At 42.8% G+C, this 16791-nt stretch overlaps 1 protein-coding gene across 11 annotated transcripts in view; it reads right to left on the bottom strand.

The window, feature by feature from the left end:
* MACF1 (microtubule actin crosslinking factor 1) overlaps positions 1 to 16791 on the bottom strand; it is a 401452-nt gene that overhangs the window by 19160 nt on the left and 365501 nt on the right. For 6 of the 11 annotated variants that reach the window (XM_053575600.1, XM_053575601.1, XM_053575603.1 and 3 more), the window contains 12 exons: positions 15835 to 16004; positions 13955 to 14114; positions 12782 to 12976; positions 12323 to 12451; positions 10270 to 10413; positions 9347 to 9535; positions 6858 to 6972; positions 6083 to 6246; positions 4527 to 4689; positions 3179 to 3333; positions 1570 to 1644; positions 644 to 661 (listed from right to left, as the gene is read on the bottom strand). In XM_053575600.1, the coding sequence (XP_053431575.1) occupies positions 644 to 661; positions 1570 to 1644; positions 3179 to 3333; positions 4527 to 4689; positions 6083 to 6246; positions 6858 to 6972; positions 9347 to 9535; positions 10270 to 10413; positions 12323 to 12451; positions 12782 to 12976; positions 13955 to 14114; positions 15835 to 16004 (1677 nt within the window). The remainder of the gene's footprint in view (positions 1 to 643; positions 662 to 1569; positions 1645 to 3178; positions 3334 to 4526; positions 4690 to 6082; positions 6247 to 6857; positions 6973 to 9346; positions 9536 to 10269; positions 10414 to 12322; positions 12452 to 12781; positions 12977 to 13954; positions 14115 to 15834; positions 16005 to 16791) is intronic. The other 5 variants (XM_053575606.1, XM_053575608.1, XM_053575609.1 and 2 more) reach the window with 1 other exon arrangement.

The following is a 16791-nucleotide window of genomic DNA, read 5'->3' as shown; positions in this document are numbered from 1 at the left end:
CTCAGCCTCCCAAGTAGCTGGAACTACAGGAGCCCACCACAACACCCAAATATTTTTTTGTTGTAGTTGTCATTGTTGTTTGGCAGGCCCGGGCCAGGTTTGAACTCGCCAGACTCGGTGTATGTGGCTGGCTCCCTACCCACTGAGCTATGGGTGCTGAGCCAGTTTTTCAATTTTTAGTAGAGACAGGGTCTTGCTCTTGCTCAGGTTGGTCTTGTGCTTCTGAGCTTATTAAGCAATCCACCCGCCTCAGCCTCCCAGAGTACTAGGATTACAGGTGTGAGCCACTGAGCCTGGCCAACCAGGTTTTTTCTTAGAAGTAGAAAGGATTGATAACCGATGCCTCAGTTTCCTCTGAACCCTATCACTTATAACTCAGTCTGGCATAATATCATCACCTTCAGCCAATCTGATTTTAAACAGAAAAATGCATCTCCTTTTAGAAAAAAATAATTTATATCATTTTACTGCTAGGATAGCTTTGCAATACTGGCCCTGTTAGCAGTTTCTCCATTTGGTAAGGCAACCTGATGTGACCCAGGCATGCTTCAGATTACATCCTCTCCCCACAGCAAAGAACAGGCAGCATTAGCTACACAGACCACATCCACTGAGAAGGAGAACATTGCAAGGCACACTGTACCTGGTTGCCGAGGAAGAACTACAGACAATAAGAATAAAGGATGGAGAAAATGGAGGGGAAAAAAAGAGAACATTTTGTCAAATTAACACTAAGGAATGAAAATCATAACATCACATTACCAGTCTTCTGGCAGAGTGACATACATATTAAACGCATTCTTATCAAGCTCCTGCCACAAGGGTGTGGTTTTATAAATTAAAAAGGCCTAACTTCCCACTCTATGTTGTTAACTCATTTCTCTCATAGGTAGTTGAAAGCAGAACTCAACAAGCAAGCATGAGGCTACCTGGGGCTGTATTAACTAAATGTCCTAGGTTAGATTCAAGGCACTCTGCCCAGTGCTCCTCAGTGAAGCGTACCATGGTGCAGATCTGCTGTACTGGGAGGACATTTCTGACGTCCTGTGAGAACCTGGATTTCCTGTGTTTCTCCCTCAGTGTACACACTATGCAATTTAACATGGCCATCTACATCTTCTTTGCCAGCCTCAGATATTTCTTAGGACATTAAGACAATCCTCATGAGCTGCTAAATGTATCTCACAGTTGCCCCAGCCCTCTCTGGCCTGGCAGCCACTCAGCCTCATGAGGACCAGCTCACTGGGGTGAGTGGTCAGTCATTAGATATAACTGTTTCCAAAGATGCCTTCATCTCCCAAAGGACTTTGGTTAGCAGTGAAGTGACAGCTCTGAAATGTTTCCTGTCTTAGAATTTGAGTAAAAGCTATGGTCTAGATATGGTACTAATTTTCAGATGAACAGGACACCTGACGTTTGGACTCTGTAGAGATGAGGGCCAGAGAGGGATCACATCTCAAGTTCTATGAGCTCTGGGCTTATGAACATCAGGAGCAAGAAGGCAGGATCATCCAGCAGACTATTTGGGCCACAAATGAGAAATAGCCACCACAAAGGATGCTTCCTTACCCGGTATTTATTCTCTCCGATTTGTTCCACTTGAAACCTTTTTGCACATTTGCACTGAGCCACTTGTCTCGTGACCTATTGATTGTGAACAAAAAGAAAAGTGTAGAAAAAGATTTCCTATCCAAAGAAGCAGAAATTTTATTTTTTCTTAAGACAAGAGTCTTACTGTATTGCTTAGGATAGTGTCATGGTGTCAGCCTAGCTCACAGCAACCTCAAACTCATATGCTCAAGCAATCCTCCTGCCTCAGACTCCAGAGCCATTAAGACTTTAGGTGCCCACCAGAACGCCCACCCAACTTTTTCCATTTTTAGTAGAGATGGGGTTCCCTCTTGCTCAGGCTGGTCTTGAATTTCTGAGCTCAAGCAATCCTTCTGCCTTAGCCTCCCAGAGTGCTAGGATAACAGGTGTGAGCCACTGTGCCTGGTCAAAAAAATTTTTACATATAAACAGAGAACCTAATCATTATTCATTTTTAGGCACTTCCGCCTTGACATATGTATTTATTTTGTTTCAAATTAATACACATTATTCTTACTGGGAGAAATAATTGAGACACTGAGAAAAAAAGGCTTGAAAGAATTTCCTAAGTAACTATATAACACGTTCTTCTATCCTGCTTCAAAATTCCTTCAGAGAAAAGTGCTAATATACAAGCATCAGAATGAAATGACTAACAAATTATGCAAAAAAGTAAATTAGGAACTGATCTCACTTTCAATCTAGGAGCCTGGGATTTCTCGGATGTCAGACCTGGTGTGTACCAAGGCCACTTCCAAGAACTGCCCCATTGCCTCTCCAAGACCTTTTATCAATGAACGTGATAATAATGAATTTGCTAGTTTCAATGTGATACTATTTTCCTTTTCTTTTTCTTTCTTTCTTTTTTTTTTTTTTTTTTGAGATAGAGTCTCGCTCTGTCTCCTTGGGTAGAGTGCTATGGCATCGTAGCTCACAGCAATCTCACACTCTTGGGCTCAAGTGATTCTCCTGCCTCAGCCTCCCAAGTAGTTGGGGGTACTGGTACCCACCACAATGCCTAGCTAATTTTTCTATTTTCAGTAGAGACGGGGTTCACTCTTCCTCAGGCTGATCTCTTAACTCCTGGGCTCAAGCAATATTCACCCATCTCAGTCACCCAAAGAGCTAGGATTACAGGCGTGAGCCAACATGATACTATTTTTAACCAGGCAGAAAGTGTAGCGGGCACACACCATCTTAACAATTACCCCTTAAATGCTACTTTTGAAGACCATTTCCCTGGATCTGAGGTAGGACACTTAGGACTGAGACAAGTTCATCCTAAGCGACATGGCTGAATCAGGATGAGTATGATACCCTGGAAAGGTTATCTGTAAACTTCAGTGTACCACACAGACATGACTCACTTGAGCGATTAATCTAGACCAAGGTAGAACTCAATAGCTAGAGTTCCTCTGGGGCTCTTTGAAATGCTATCCAAAAGGAGATCCCAGAACAGAACTCCAAATAGTCACCTCCTAATACATAAGTCAAAGGGCTAATATGCTAACTACACCCACACCCCCCTAAATTCAGGACCATATGAATCCATGGTCAAATGTACTCAAAATACAATTATTTCCTATACCTCATCTTCAATTTTATCTGCATCGGTTGTTGGGCGGTAAGCATCCTTATTGGGATGCAGAGCAGCCACAAATTCATAGTAATCAATGTAGCCATCTCCATCTCGGTCAAAAATGTCAGCCACAGCAGTCATCTCTAGCTTGGTGGTGGGGAACTCTGGAGAAAAGGAATCACATTTGAAAGATTAACTCAGAGGTTTGCTTATTTGGTTGGTGGCTACATACATACTTCATAAAAGGGGGAAAAAAATTTAAGACTTGATTTCTCCTGAAAAGCAAACACACGTCTGCTTTAGAAAAGCTAGGAGATAAAATTATAAAGAAGACAAAAATCACCCTAAAATACAGCCTCCTGACACTGCTCAATTACTTTTTTGGTGTTTTTGCTTATAGATTACTCCACCCCTGTGCAATAAAAAAAAAAAAAGAAAGCAGCAGTTCACGTTTTAGATATACCACTCAAGAACTTGCTGATCCACTCTACTAGGATTGGATATTCAGATAGTTTCAGAACAGTGACATCCACTCTTTTCCTTGTTCATGACACTTCAGCCACGTTCATCTTTCCATCCCTGAAAAGTGGCAGGTTCACTCTCTTCTCAGAGTGAACTTCTGCATCTTCTGCACCCCCTGCCTCTAGCTCTTCCCGTAAGTTTTCACACGGCTGCATCTTAGCTCAACTATCACCTCCATACACGGGCCTTCCAGACCACTCCATGTTTAGTTATGTGGCTGTGAGAAGCGCTTTGTAATCCTGGCAAGTCACTTAACTATTTTATGTCTCAATTATTTCTTCTGCTGAAAAAGCAGATCACATACGGTAGCACATAGCTGACCATCTCCCTACACTGACTGCCTCAAGTTGACCTAATTTTCAGACTGGACACGTGCCACATGTGTGTGTCAGTACAGCAGGCCTCGTTCCGGGGGCTGACCACCTTTGTACACTGACCAGTTTGTTACAGTCCCTTGGGTGGCCAACTTACAGACCTTCTAGGATGCTTTGTAAGCTTTTATACAGATGTAAGAAACTGCTTTTTATGAAAACTTACATTTTTTTTAAACATATTACTTAGAACCTCCTCTACAAAAGCTGCTCTTTATCAACACTTCAAACATGTTTTTCTTGCCCCAATGTATCAAACAGATCCACTTTGTAAATCCACAATTAGATAAGATTCTTTTCCCCTTCAAAATGATAGACCACTTTTAGTAAGCAGTTACATTACTTTCTCTCCAAAACTATAACTTTAACTTCACAAAGATTGTTTAGCCAGAATATCACAGCTTCCACAAAGTTAAGTCCAAGGAATCCAGGTGGGACCACGTTTGAATTACAACTAGACTCACTGGATGCTAAAATGCCATCGATGAACTCCTGACGAGTTATCTTCCCATCCTGGTCCTTGTCAATGCGCCGGAAGAAATCCATCACCCGAGACTTTTTGTGATTCATCCAACGCATATACTTCTTCCTCCAGACATCAAAGTCAAAGTTGGCAAATTCCTTCAGCTAGACAGAAATCAGAGGTGTCAGTAAGATCTACTGTTTTGGTCATCCATGCAGGCCAGAGGACACCAAAACTTTCAGACATCAGTAAAGCCATGCAGGCCTTCCAGGGGTACCAACAATGATATCTATGTGTTGCCACTTTTGTGCAGGCACAATCTGGCTCCTTTGCTTAAAGCCATGACTATTTACACAAGCTGTGGCATAATGGAGTAGCGGGAGAAACAACCACCATGAAAATTACAGAGCACGTAGAATGAGAATGGGCGAAGCCAGCCTTGCTTTCCCTTTGGGCTTCTGAAAGGACCATCCTCTTAGATGTAAGGGGATGGGTTCTATCCCAGAAGGGAGGTCCTTGCACTCATCACTTAACATAGCACTATAACCACACATAGGGCCCACAATAGGAGGCTCGTACTTCCCACTATTTTCTGAGACTTCTATGAGAAAATTTGAGTTCTAGATAGAAGCATTAGGAACATCCCTGCACCCAAGTATGTTTCTTTGGAATGGCACCAAAGGGAGCAAAGTGCCCATTTGACTTCCATGTTAAATATGTGGCCTTGACAGAAAACAGCAGACCTGTGCAATGGGCAAGGTGATTTCCATCTACGTGGACTACATTAGTGATACTCAGAATGACTTAAACACTGCAGCAGTTTCCCCCCCTGGTCTTTCAAATTCCAAAGTTGGAAGGAATGGGGGGAAAAAGTGCCAAGAATCCAATATGCTTAAACTCAACTGACCTATGGAAATAATAACAAAAAACACAGAACACTCACTTCCAGGCATAGCTGCTTTGATATGCAAAAGTAAAGAAATATAAAAGGTATTAGAGACTTGTTTTAGAAACTAGATATAGTACTGCTTTTTTTTTTTATACAGGACAATGACACTTTAAAACAGATTTGCTTTTTATGAGCTAGTGAAGATTAATAAAATAATAAGACCATAAAAAATTACTCTTCTTTCATAATTACATAGCACATATCCTCACATAAAGGAATCATCAATAATAATCATTTCTGTGCTGTGCTACATATCTGGAGATAAATTTCCAATGTTCCTACACTGGAAAAAGGTGCTGAGGAAGACCAGGTCCCAGGCCTGATCCTTGTAGGTTTCTGGTTGGTTTCTCAACCTTCTACAACCAGATGCTTCAGCCTACCCTGTTGTGAATGCTTTTCTTACAAATGTATCTTTTCTCATGGGGGGGGGGGCCTCAAGGAAAGAGGTCTGTTTCTACTGGTCCCACCTGGATTCCTTGGACTTACTTTGTAGAAGCTGTGATATTCTGGCTAAACAATCTTTGTGACGTAAGAGAGCCTCAGAAGGGCTGTGTTTTGATAAAAACTACTTCCCCCTGAGGGAAGGTGACTCAGTGGGGCATTTATACCTCCTCTAGTCTGTCCAAGGCATCATTCAGCTTCCGCTGCCGCTCCAGTGCTAGGAGCCACACCTGCTGCCAGCGGGCAGAGAGCTGGTTGATCCGTGGGTTCTTTGCTTCAGATTGAGAAAGGATTGGCATAGGAGGAGGTGTGGGCTGACTCAAAGACTTTCCTAAAAGGAAAAATAATCACAAGATTAGAGCAGCTGGTTTTGTTTGTCCACAAAGAAAAATAGCTGTACGTACGAACTGAGAAAATCTTAATGACATTTAGTTAGTAAATGAAAAAAGAAACCTGAGACTTAGCAGTATTTAGATACAGTGGAGTACTAATCCCAAACTATAGATCTTCCTCTTTAGCCAACAGGTACTGACCTGTCTCCTACATATCTCCAGCCAAGTCTATAAATCTATTCTACCTTGGTGGATGGAGGACATGTCAATCCAACTAGAAAAGCAATGGATTCTACAGGAGCTGTTTATTTTTGATGAGATTAGTGCAAACCAAATGTATTTAATATGTAGCTAGTGCTGATGATCAAAATGATAGAAAGGTTACTGTTACAGAACAGGCTTAATTAACCACCTTATCATTTCATAACAATCCAGGAAAGCAGAGTATTGCTACTATCAACGTAAGAAAAGTGAATTTAAAAAAAAAAGATTCAAATTCAATATGGTTTTTTAAAATGGAAGAAATTCTTGATCAGCACTTGGAAAGTGCTTATCTTCAACCAGCAGGAATGAAGCATCGTAACACAACAGGTTGGAAACACATTGCTACCTCTGCGGGATTTCTCGATGAAAGGCGCATGGGTAGGTTCTATATTTTTTCTTTTGTATGTCTTGGTGACCCGGTCCACATCAGGCTGTTTGCGAGTCATTTCTTCCATAAACATCTGTTAAACACAAAAAATAGGAAAAAGTTGAGAGAGTTTTCTTGGAGTCAGGCAACCTCTTACTTATAAAGGCCACGCACAGGCCAGGACAGACTGACCAAGTGACAATGCCTTTGCACACTTTCTCACTCCTTTTAAGGACCTCCACTGAGCAAGGCACTTTATCTTTAGATCTGAAAGAGTAAGAAAGACATGGCCTCTGACTTCAAGGAGCTCACAGAAGAGAGATAAAAAACCAAGAAGCGGCTCGGTCCTGTAGCTCAGCAGCTAGGGCATTGGCCACATACACCGGGGCTGGTGGGTTCAAACCCGGCCTGAGCCTGCCAAACAATGACAACTACAACAACAAAAAAAATAGCCGGACGTTGTGGTGGTCACCTGTAATCCTAGCTACTTGGGAGGGTGAGGCAAGAGAATCTCTTAAGCCCAAGAGTTTGAGGTTGCTGTGAGTTGTGACACCACAGCACTCTACTGAGACAAACAAACAACAACAACAACAACAAAAAACAACCAAGAAGTCACAGTGCTGAGTGCCATACAGGGTGCCAAGGGAAGACCTGGGCTGGGTACCTCACAGCTTGAGGTAGCAGGAAAAGCCGCCTTCAGGCCAGTGCCAGAGCTGAGTTACTGAGAGATGAAGGATTAATCCAGTAACAGGGGTGGGGTGGTGAGGGGAAGGGTAGTCCCTGCAGAGGGTGTGGCCTCGGCAGAGCCAGGAACACCTGACAGTGTTGTGCACCAGGCTCCTCCTACTCACTGGCTGAGAAGATGATGTAACCAGAACAGTGGCAAGAGGTGGGACTACAGAACTAGGCAGGAGAAAGACCAAGAAAGGCCCTGTGTCAGGGCCTGATTTGGATTTTCCTCTGAGACCAATAAGAGGGTGAGGAGAGGGGCAACTGAAGGGATTTTTTTTTTTTTTTTGTAGAGGCAGAGTTTCACTTTATCGCCCTTGGTAGGGTGCCGTGGCATCACACAGCTCACAGCAACCTCCAACTCCTGGGCTTCAGCGATTCTCTTGCCTCAGCCTCCCGAGTAGCTGGGACTACAAGCGCCCGCCACAACGCCCGGCTATTTTTTGGTTGCAGTTCAGCCGGGGCCGGGCTTGAACCCGCCACCCTCGGTATATGGGGCCGGCGCCCTACCGACTGAGCCACAGGCGCCGCCCATTTTGAAGGGATTTTTGAACACAGCAGAAGTCAAAAATGCATTTAACACACCTAACCTAACAAAGATCACAGCTTAGCCTGGCTTCTCTTAAACGTGCTCAGAACAATTACATTAGCCTACAGTTAGGCAAAATCTAACACAAAGCCCATTTCAATGAAGTGTTGACTATCTTATGTAACTTAATGAATACTGTACTGAAAGTAAAAACCAGAAGAGTTGCACATGCACTCTAAGTATGGTTTCTACTGAATGCAGATTGCCTTCACACTATAACAATGTTGAAAAATACTAAGTTAAGCCATTGTAAGTTGAAACTGCCTCTATGGGGAGGTCCCACTTGCTAGGATATTTACATAAACTAAAAAGATCATATTGTCTACAGTATAACTAAGCAGGACGTATGCTTGCCTTCTAAGGATATACACGTATTATGTAGCTCAACTGAGCTTTCTTCATTCAGTTTAGTCTGATATAACATCATCTTAGTCAATATCTGGGTTTATGTAAGAGATCCTTCTGAACCCAGTATAGTGGGGCTCAGATAGTAAAAAAAAAAAAAAAAAAACCAGGTTGTTGGAGGCAGATTTCTATGATGGCTCCCAAGACCCCCCCACTCTTGGTGTAAAATTCTCTGGAGTATGGGCAACACCTGTGAAATGTAGTACTCACTCCCCCTTGAGTATATTTCGGTCTATAAGACTTCATATGGCACCTTGGAGAATTTCTCCTGCTGGCTGTGAAAATACAGTGAGAGGGCTGTGTGGATAAGACTGGAGGGGGCCTCTAGGAGCTGAGAGCAACTCCTAGTTGAGGGCAAGAAAGAGAATGAAGACCTCTGTTCTATAATCACCAGGAACTGAATTCTGCTGATAATCGAATGAGGACCACGGCCTTTTCCAGTCAGGCAGATCTTGTTTCCAAAGCCCTTTTTCATCTGGAAAGGGACCCCGAGCTCCAGATGATACTGTAGTACTGACTGCCACCTTCATTTTAGCCTGGTGAGAACCCCTCCAAAGAGGACCCATTTACCTCATACCCGCATGCTGGACATATGGAAGCTGTGAAATAAGTGTGTGTTGTTTTAAGCTGCTAAATCTGTGGTACTATGTCAAGCTGCAATTGAAAAACTAATATGCAGGGTAAAGCAAACAGGCTCCATGGCCAACACAGAAAACACCAGTGACCACATCATGGGCTAAGATACCTGATGCTCGGCGATCAGGGCTTTAACTCGGTCAATGTTCTGAGGGATTTGCTCCTGATCCCGCTGGATGAGGGTGGTCTCGGCCCACTGGATCCATGCCAAAAGTTCTTCCAGGAGCTCGGCATTGGCCACCAGTTCTGAAAGGGCCGTTTCAAGACGCTGCTGGTGCTGCTTAGCCCATGTCAAGACCTGTGGAGAAAGGCAACCATGGCCTTTTCCTGGCAGGCAGATCGTGTTTCCAAAGCCCTTTTTCATCTGATCCTCATGATGACTTTTAGAGGAGAGACCACTCACACAGTCAAGAGGCTTCCCTCGTACCCCACTAACAGAGCTTGGGTAAGAGCTAGAATAAGAAATCAGCTCTTCTAAAAGCAAATAGAGAGGGGTTTTCCCTTGGTGTCCATGGGGGATTGGTGACAGGACAGCCTGGGGATACCAAAATCCATAAATGTTTGAGTCCTGCAGTTGGCTCTGCAGAACCTGTGGAGTTGTTTTCCATAAATAAGCAGGCTTCACATCCTGAGAACACTGTATTTTCAATCTGAGTTGAGTCACTGATACGGAACACTTTGTTGCACATAAAGAAGACTGACTGTATTTATTGGGAAAAAAAAAAAAAAATCCAAGTGTAAGTGAACCGGCGTAGTTCAAACGTGTTGTCAAGGATTGATGGTACTTCCTATTAAACACAGGACGTCTCAGGAAGGAGGAAAACACTATATACAGTATGTCCACTGGAAGTCACTGACTGATACATCCCTCCTGCCGTGCATTACAAGAAAACAGTCTTTACTAAAATGCTAACTGAATTTTTGTTGAGATATTCATAACAAAAGATTCCTTGTCTAGGGCTCTGTAGTATTTTATCAGAATAACCCCATCTTATTGGGCACTGTGTACTCTTCCCCTGAAATCACCCTCACCTCCTCAAAGCGAGATCGGATGATGGTGATCCAGTGTTTGATGGTTGTGATGCAATCAGGGTGGCAGACAGCCAGGATTACTTCCCCCATGGCTACTGCTGAGTTAACATCCATTCGCTTTTCTTCCACTTTCTTCATGAATTCCTAAACAATAAGATTTGAAAACAAAATTGCAAGAAATCTCCTTTAACTGCAGCATCATTGGTTGACACTGGGGTATGTGTATGTGTGATGATTTCGGTGTTAACTTTTCCTTTGTGTGTTGTCACAGATTTCTACAAGTCAGTATTTAGGTATCTTTGGCGTTTTCTGTCTAGTTCTAAAAGATGTGGGAAGGTGAGGGGTTTACAAAAGAATGACTTTCTTGGGCGGCACCTGTGGCTCAGTCGGTGGGGCACCGGCCCCATGTACCGAGGGTGGCGGGTTCAAACCCAGCCCCGGCCAAACTGCAACCAAAATATAGCCGGGCGTTGTGGCAGGCGCCTGTAGTCCCAGCTACTTGGGAGGCTGAGGCAAGAGAATCGCTTAAGCCCAGGAGTTGGAGGTTGCTGTGAGCTGTGTGAGGCCACGGCACTCTACCGAGGGCCATAAAGTGAGACTCTGTCTCTACAAAAAAAAAAAAAAAAAAAAGGGCGGCGCCTGTGGCTCAGTGAGTAGGGCGCAGGCCCCATATGCCAAGGGTGGCAGGTTCAAACCCAGCCCCGGCCAAACTGCAACAACAACAAAAAGAAAAATAGCCGGGTGTTGTGGCGGGCGCCTGTAGTCCCAGCTATTCGGGAGGCTGAGGCAAGAGAATCGCGTAAGCCCAAGAGTTAGAGGTTGCTGTGAGCCGTGTGACACCACGGCACTCTACCGAGGGCAGTACAGTGAGACTCTGTCTCTACAAAAAAAAAAAAGAATGACTTTCTTTGCTAGAGATGACGATGACTAGGGACACACAGAGAAACGTCTCCTCTCCCATTCTGAGTTAATTCCTCTCTCCTTTTTAAATCCTGTTTTAAAAAATATAATGACAGCTATAAAACAGCAAGATATTTTAAAAATACCCACAACAGACACAAAATGACAAAACCAAGATTAAAATCTCTGGGTGGGCCTGTAATGCTAGCACTCTGGGAGACTGAGGCAGGAGGATTACTTGAGGCCAGGAGTTTGAGACAACATGGAAGGATCCTGTCTCTACAAAAAAATTAAAAACAATTAACTGGGCATGGTGGTGTGTGCCTGTAGTCCTAGCTATTGGGGGAGCTAAGGTGGAAGGATCACTCGAGCCCAGGAATTCATGAACTATGATTGTGTCTTGCACTTGGGTGACAGAGTGAGACCCTGTTGCTTAAAAAAATGTAGTAAAATAAGATCTTTGGGTGGATAATAGAAAAATTAAAAAAGGAAACATTTTCCACCTCATTAGGACAAACTGAGGGCCCAGATACTGCATTATATTTTATAGCTTGGCAAGTGATTCTCAGGGATCAGCCCAGGGCCCAAAGCTAATAATGTAAGGAAAGTTAAAGGCATGTGCAGGTGAGGAATAAGGAAGATGAAACAGTCCACATTCTTCTTTATATACCATTATGTTTTAACATTTCTTTTATAGGCCAGGTGCAGTGGATAGCTTGGGAGGTAGAGGTAGGATTGCTTGAGCTCATGAGTTCAAGACCAGCCTGAACAAAATTGAGACCCAACTCTACTAATAATAGAAAAACTGAGGCAAGAGGATTGCTTAAGTCCAAGTTGGAGATTACCATGAGCTATGATGCCACGGCACTCTACCCAGGGCGACAACTTGAGATTCTGCCTTAAGAAAAAAAAAAAATTCTTTTATTACATGTATTACTTTTGTAAAAATGAATGAACAAATGTTGATGTTTAAGGTGTCAAAAAAACCACCAGTCACTTTTCTCTTATTCCTGCTAACGCGACAAGCTAGGCTCATTCTTGCTTTATTCCTTTTCATGTGAGGTCTGCTATTTCCAAGCAAAAGCTGCATGCCTTGGTGGGGAGTCCTCACCATGGCCTCAAGCCAGGCCTCTGAACTCAAGGGCTGGATTACCTTATGGGTGTCGATGAGTGACTGCAGAGCCTCTGTATCATCAGGAAGTGCTCCCCGAAATCGAAGTGTTTGCTCTGCTTCAGAAAGCCACTCCAACAGCATGTGGACTGTGTCCCGAAACTCTTCTGCCTGAAATGACCAAGCACAAAACACTGAACCTAAGACATCAGGGGCACATCAGGGCAAGAAAGGTCCAGGACTGAACACTTCAGTGTGCCACAGGCTTCTGTCAGCCCTACCAAAGCTCCACAAGGGTCCATCTTTTGTTTGTAGATCTTAGAACATCAACTGAATTTCTCTAGTACAAATGAGTGTGACTGTCTCATAGAACATTCAGAATATTGGTATTTTACTTTGTCATGTTTATTTCAAGCCTGGCTGGAACTGATCCTAATAAAGAAAGGAAGATGAATTTGATCAGATCCACTCCCTTGGGCTGGCACAGCAAATGTCTCTCACCTGTTTTAAGGCCTGCTCAAGTCGGCTTTGTTTGGAAACAGAGAGTTTACACACAGTGTCCCAGCGAGTGCTCAGTTCCTGGAGCTGCCCCTTCACCCAAGTGGTGTCATCTCGACTGTTCTCAATCAGCTCTCGACCTGACCGCTTCAGGACCTGAACAGTCCCTGTTCGCTTTCCCAGTTCCTTCTGGAAAACCTAAAAAAGAAAATAGAATTAGCTTGAGAAATTTAAGTCCAAGAAACAAAAACACAGAGAAAGTAATCATTTTCTTGGCTCTAATCACGAGTCTTTTATGTGCCAGGGGAGACAGATGTATGATAAAGAACAACCAGATGTGGCTCAGAAAGTCAGGTCAGGCATTTATGAGCTATAGGATTTTGAATAAGCTGCTTAACTTGAGTACCAGTTTCCCATGAAATGGGAATAATTACACTAACATTTCAGAACTATCAGAGATACATAAGAACACAAGAACATATCTGCTGTGTATCTAATAAGAAAATTTTTGTAATTTCAAGGTAAAGTTATGTGTTTTGTGCTCAAACAGGACGACATCACAGAATAACATAACAGGCATAGATTACACTAATACTGGTGTGCATAGTGTTATGAGGATTATTATGTTCATGAGTGGTTTTAAAAAATAACTCATTTCCATAGCCGGGCATTGTGGCGGGCGCCTGTAGTCCCAGCTACTTGGGAGGCTGAGACAAGAGAATCGCTTAAACCCAGGAGTTGGAGGTTGCTGTGAGCTGTGTGAGGCTACGGCACTCTACCGAGGGCCATAAAGTGAGACTCTGTCTCTACAAAAAACAAAAAAAAACTCATTTCCATTTTTGGAGTGAGTGGAAATGGATATCTTGAGGATTTCCTTCTGAATTTAAAATTTGTGCCACAAACAAGAGAGACAAGCAGTAAGAGGGTGAAGCTTGAAGTGAAGTTTACACATTGCCAAATCTGCATCAAACCAATTTTGGTAAATTCTTTGTGACTGATGTAGAATTCCAGCAACAGTTTGTTTAAACACAAACCGAACAAGGAGCCGTGTTTCTGACAGGCGGAGACAGAGGCTGTTGGCTTTCTCCCCAGGATGGTTAACACAAAGGAGAAGATGCATGGAGGTAGAAGGCCCCAGAGCTTTGCACTTCACAGAGCCCTGATCTCAACCCTTACCTTATGGGCATCCATGAGGTTCATGACAAGGTCAAGGTCCCCAAGCACAGGCTGGTCCTCGGCTAGCTGTGGCTCTACCTTATACAACCAGTCAACCAAGGCCTGCAAAGCATCCATGAACTGGCCTGAAAACAGCAGGGCTTCCTCCAACTTGTGTTGCCTGAGAAATGCACACAAACCGCACCATTTTTAGAAATTCTTTTCATGAATGACCCCAAATTTCTTTTTTTTTGTGTGTGTGTGGGGCACATAAATTTACTGCTATATTAAAAAAATTACATATGTAAACATACATACAAATATACTCAGCCACATATATACAAATATAAATACACATACACACATAAATATATACATTACATACATAATACCTATAGACCTGTATCAATAATATTTTTCATATGTAGTGAAATGACATGCAAGATCTTAAGTGAGTAATTAGTGAATTTTGACCCATGTGTCAAATTTCTTTTTTTAAAGACAAAATCTTGGGCGGTGCCTATGGTTCAAAGGTTAGAGAACTAGCCCCATATGCCGGAGGTGGCAGGTTCAAACCCAGGCCCGGCCAAAAACTGCAAAAAAAAAAAAAAAGAAAAAAATCTCACTTTGCCACTCTGAGTAGAGTGTCATGACATCACAGCTCACAGCAACCTCTTGGGCTTAAGCAATTCCTTTGACCTCCCAAGTAGCTGGACTATAGATTCCTACCACAACACCTGGCTATTTTTAGAGATGGGGTGGAAGGGGTGGGTTGTCTCGCTCTGGCTCAGGCTGGTCACGAACTCCTGAGCTCAGGCCATCCACCCACCTTGGCCTCCCAAGTGCTGGGATTACAAGCATGAGCCACTGTGCCTAGCCAGAATGGCCCACAATTCTGCTTGCCGAAAGGGAATATTCTTGAACTCTACGCAGAATCTATCTTCCATTTCACAGCAGTTAGAAACGGAGTAAAAAGTGACTAAGAGGGATGCTAAGGCATTTTCTGTTTTTAATCAAATCTCTCTTTAGAAAGGATTAAGTGCAGTGCAGGGGACAGGCATAAAAGGGCATCTTTTAGTCCACTGACCTATAGGTATACCCTAACAACCCATGGTCAGTGGAAATTACTTTAACCATTCCAAGGATAGGACGGTGGTTTTGGTGACAGTCAGGAGTCAGCTTGTAGCTCTACTCCAGTTGTGTGATTCTGGGCTGTTTCTTCACCTCTGAACCTCAGTAGCCTGATCAAAAAAATTTGGAGTAGAAACAGTACAGAGATATTGTAATATTTAGCCTAGCACAGGGGGCATGAAAATACAACTTTTAGAAGCAAGGTTCAAACCTCAGCTCTGCCCCTTAGTAGTTGAGTGAGTGTGGGTGAGTTAAGAACCTCTTTGTGATCATTTTGTCATTCATAAAATGGGAATAGAAACAGCCCCCACCTTGCTGGTTGGTGAGGATAAAATGATTATTAGGCACTATTTGGCACATACTTAGTAATTGCTCAGTAAAGGCCAGGTATTATTATGGTTATCTGAGTTAATAACACAAAGACTTTGGACAGTGGCTGGCTGACACACAGTGAGAATGCTCCATAAGACAGCTATTGGTATTACAAATTGTCAATTTACAAACATTTTAGAATTACTAATCTTCTATTACTGTTCACTTTATTTTACAGACCCCTCCCTTTCTGATACAGTAAGGTTCAAGTTTAAAATGAGAACTTTAATATATTTTATTCAAATTGTTTCAAGAGTCTCTTTTAATTAACTGAAGATATTAAGATGGTCCCAAAGCTGTTTTGATACATTAGCCTTATCACCATTTCATAGATCTAGTCACAGTCTCTGAGTTACTTTTGGGATCCCAGAAACCTCAAGGGGAACATTTATGCTCACCGCTCCACAGACTTGCCACAAACAGTATCCCACTTATCTCTGACTTCTCCCAGTAAGTTGTCAAGTTTCTGAGTATCATCAGGAAGCAAAGTCTTTTCTTTCAGTGCTCTGCCAGTTCTAATTGTGGTATCATACACTGGCTGCTTGCCACCAAGAGTTTTCTGAAACTCCTATTTCCAGAAAGAAAAGAAAAAAAAACATGTTAAAAGTCATATGATATCATAATTTGGAACAAACTGAAAATGGAGTTTTCAGGATAGTCATCAAAGACAGTATGAATATACTACTTGTTTTTTTCTTTTAAAGAAGACAAGGGCTTACTCTGCTGCCCAACTAGAGTACAGTGGTATAATCACAGCTGTCTGTAACCTAAAATTCCTGGGCTCTAGCAATCCTCTTGCCTCAGCCTCCCTAGTAGCTGGGACTACAGGTGTGAGCCATGTCATTCAGCCTTTGAATATTGTTTTAAACTAAAATTAATAATAGTGTGTCCTTGAGAAATCTATATTTTTAATTTTTATTTATTAAAAACAGAGATGGGGCTCAGTGCTCATAGCACACCGAAGTTGGCGGGTTCTAACCCAGCCTGGGCCAGCTAAAACAACAATGACAACTGCAACAAAAAATAGCCAGGCCTTGTGGCAGGCGCCTTGTAGTCTCAGCTACTTGGGAGGCTGAGGCAAGAGAATTGCTTAAGACTAAGAGTTTGAGGTTGCTGTGAGCTGTGATACCAAAGCACTCTACTGAGGGAAACATAGTGAGACTCTGTCTCAAAAAAAAAAAAAAAAAAAGAGAGAAATGGGATCATGCTATGTCATTCAGACTGGTCTCAAAGTCCTGAGCTCAACCTCCCAAAGGGCTGGGATTACATGTGTGAGTCACTGTGTCCAGCCCAACACTTACTATTTTTTCTTTATGCCATATTCAGCACTGCTTGATAATTTCTAAAAGCTTAAA

Source organism: Nycticebus coucang, chromosome 22 (genome assembly GCF_027406575.1).
Source record: "Nycticebus coucang isolate mNycCou1 chromosome 22, mNycCou1.pri, whole genome shotgun sequence".
Lineage (NCBI taxonomy): Eukaryota > Metazoa > Chordata > Mammalia > Primates > Lorisidae > Nycticebus > Nycticebus coucang.
Note: the sequence above shows the minus strand (reverse complement) of the source record. Positions and strands in the feature narration are given on the sequence as shown.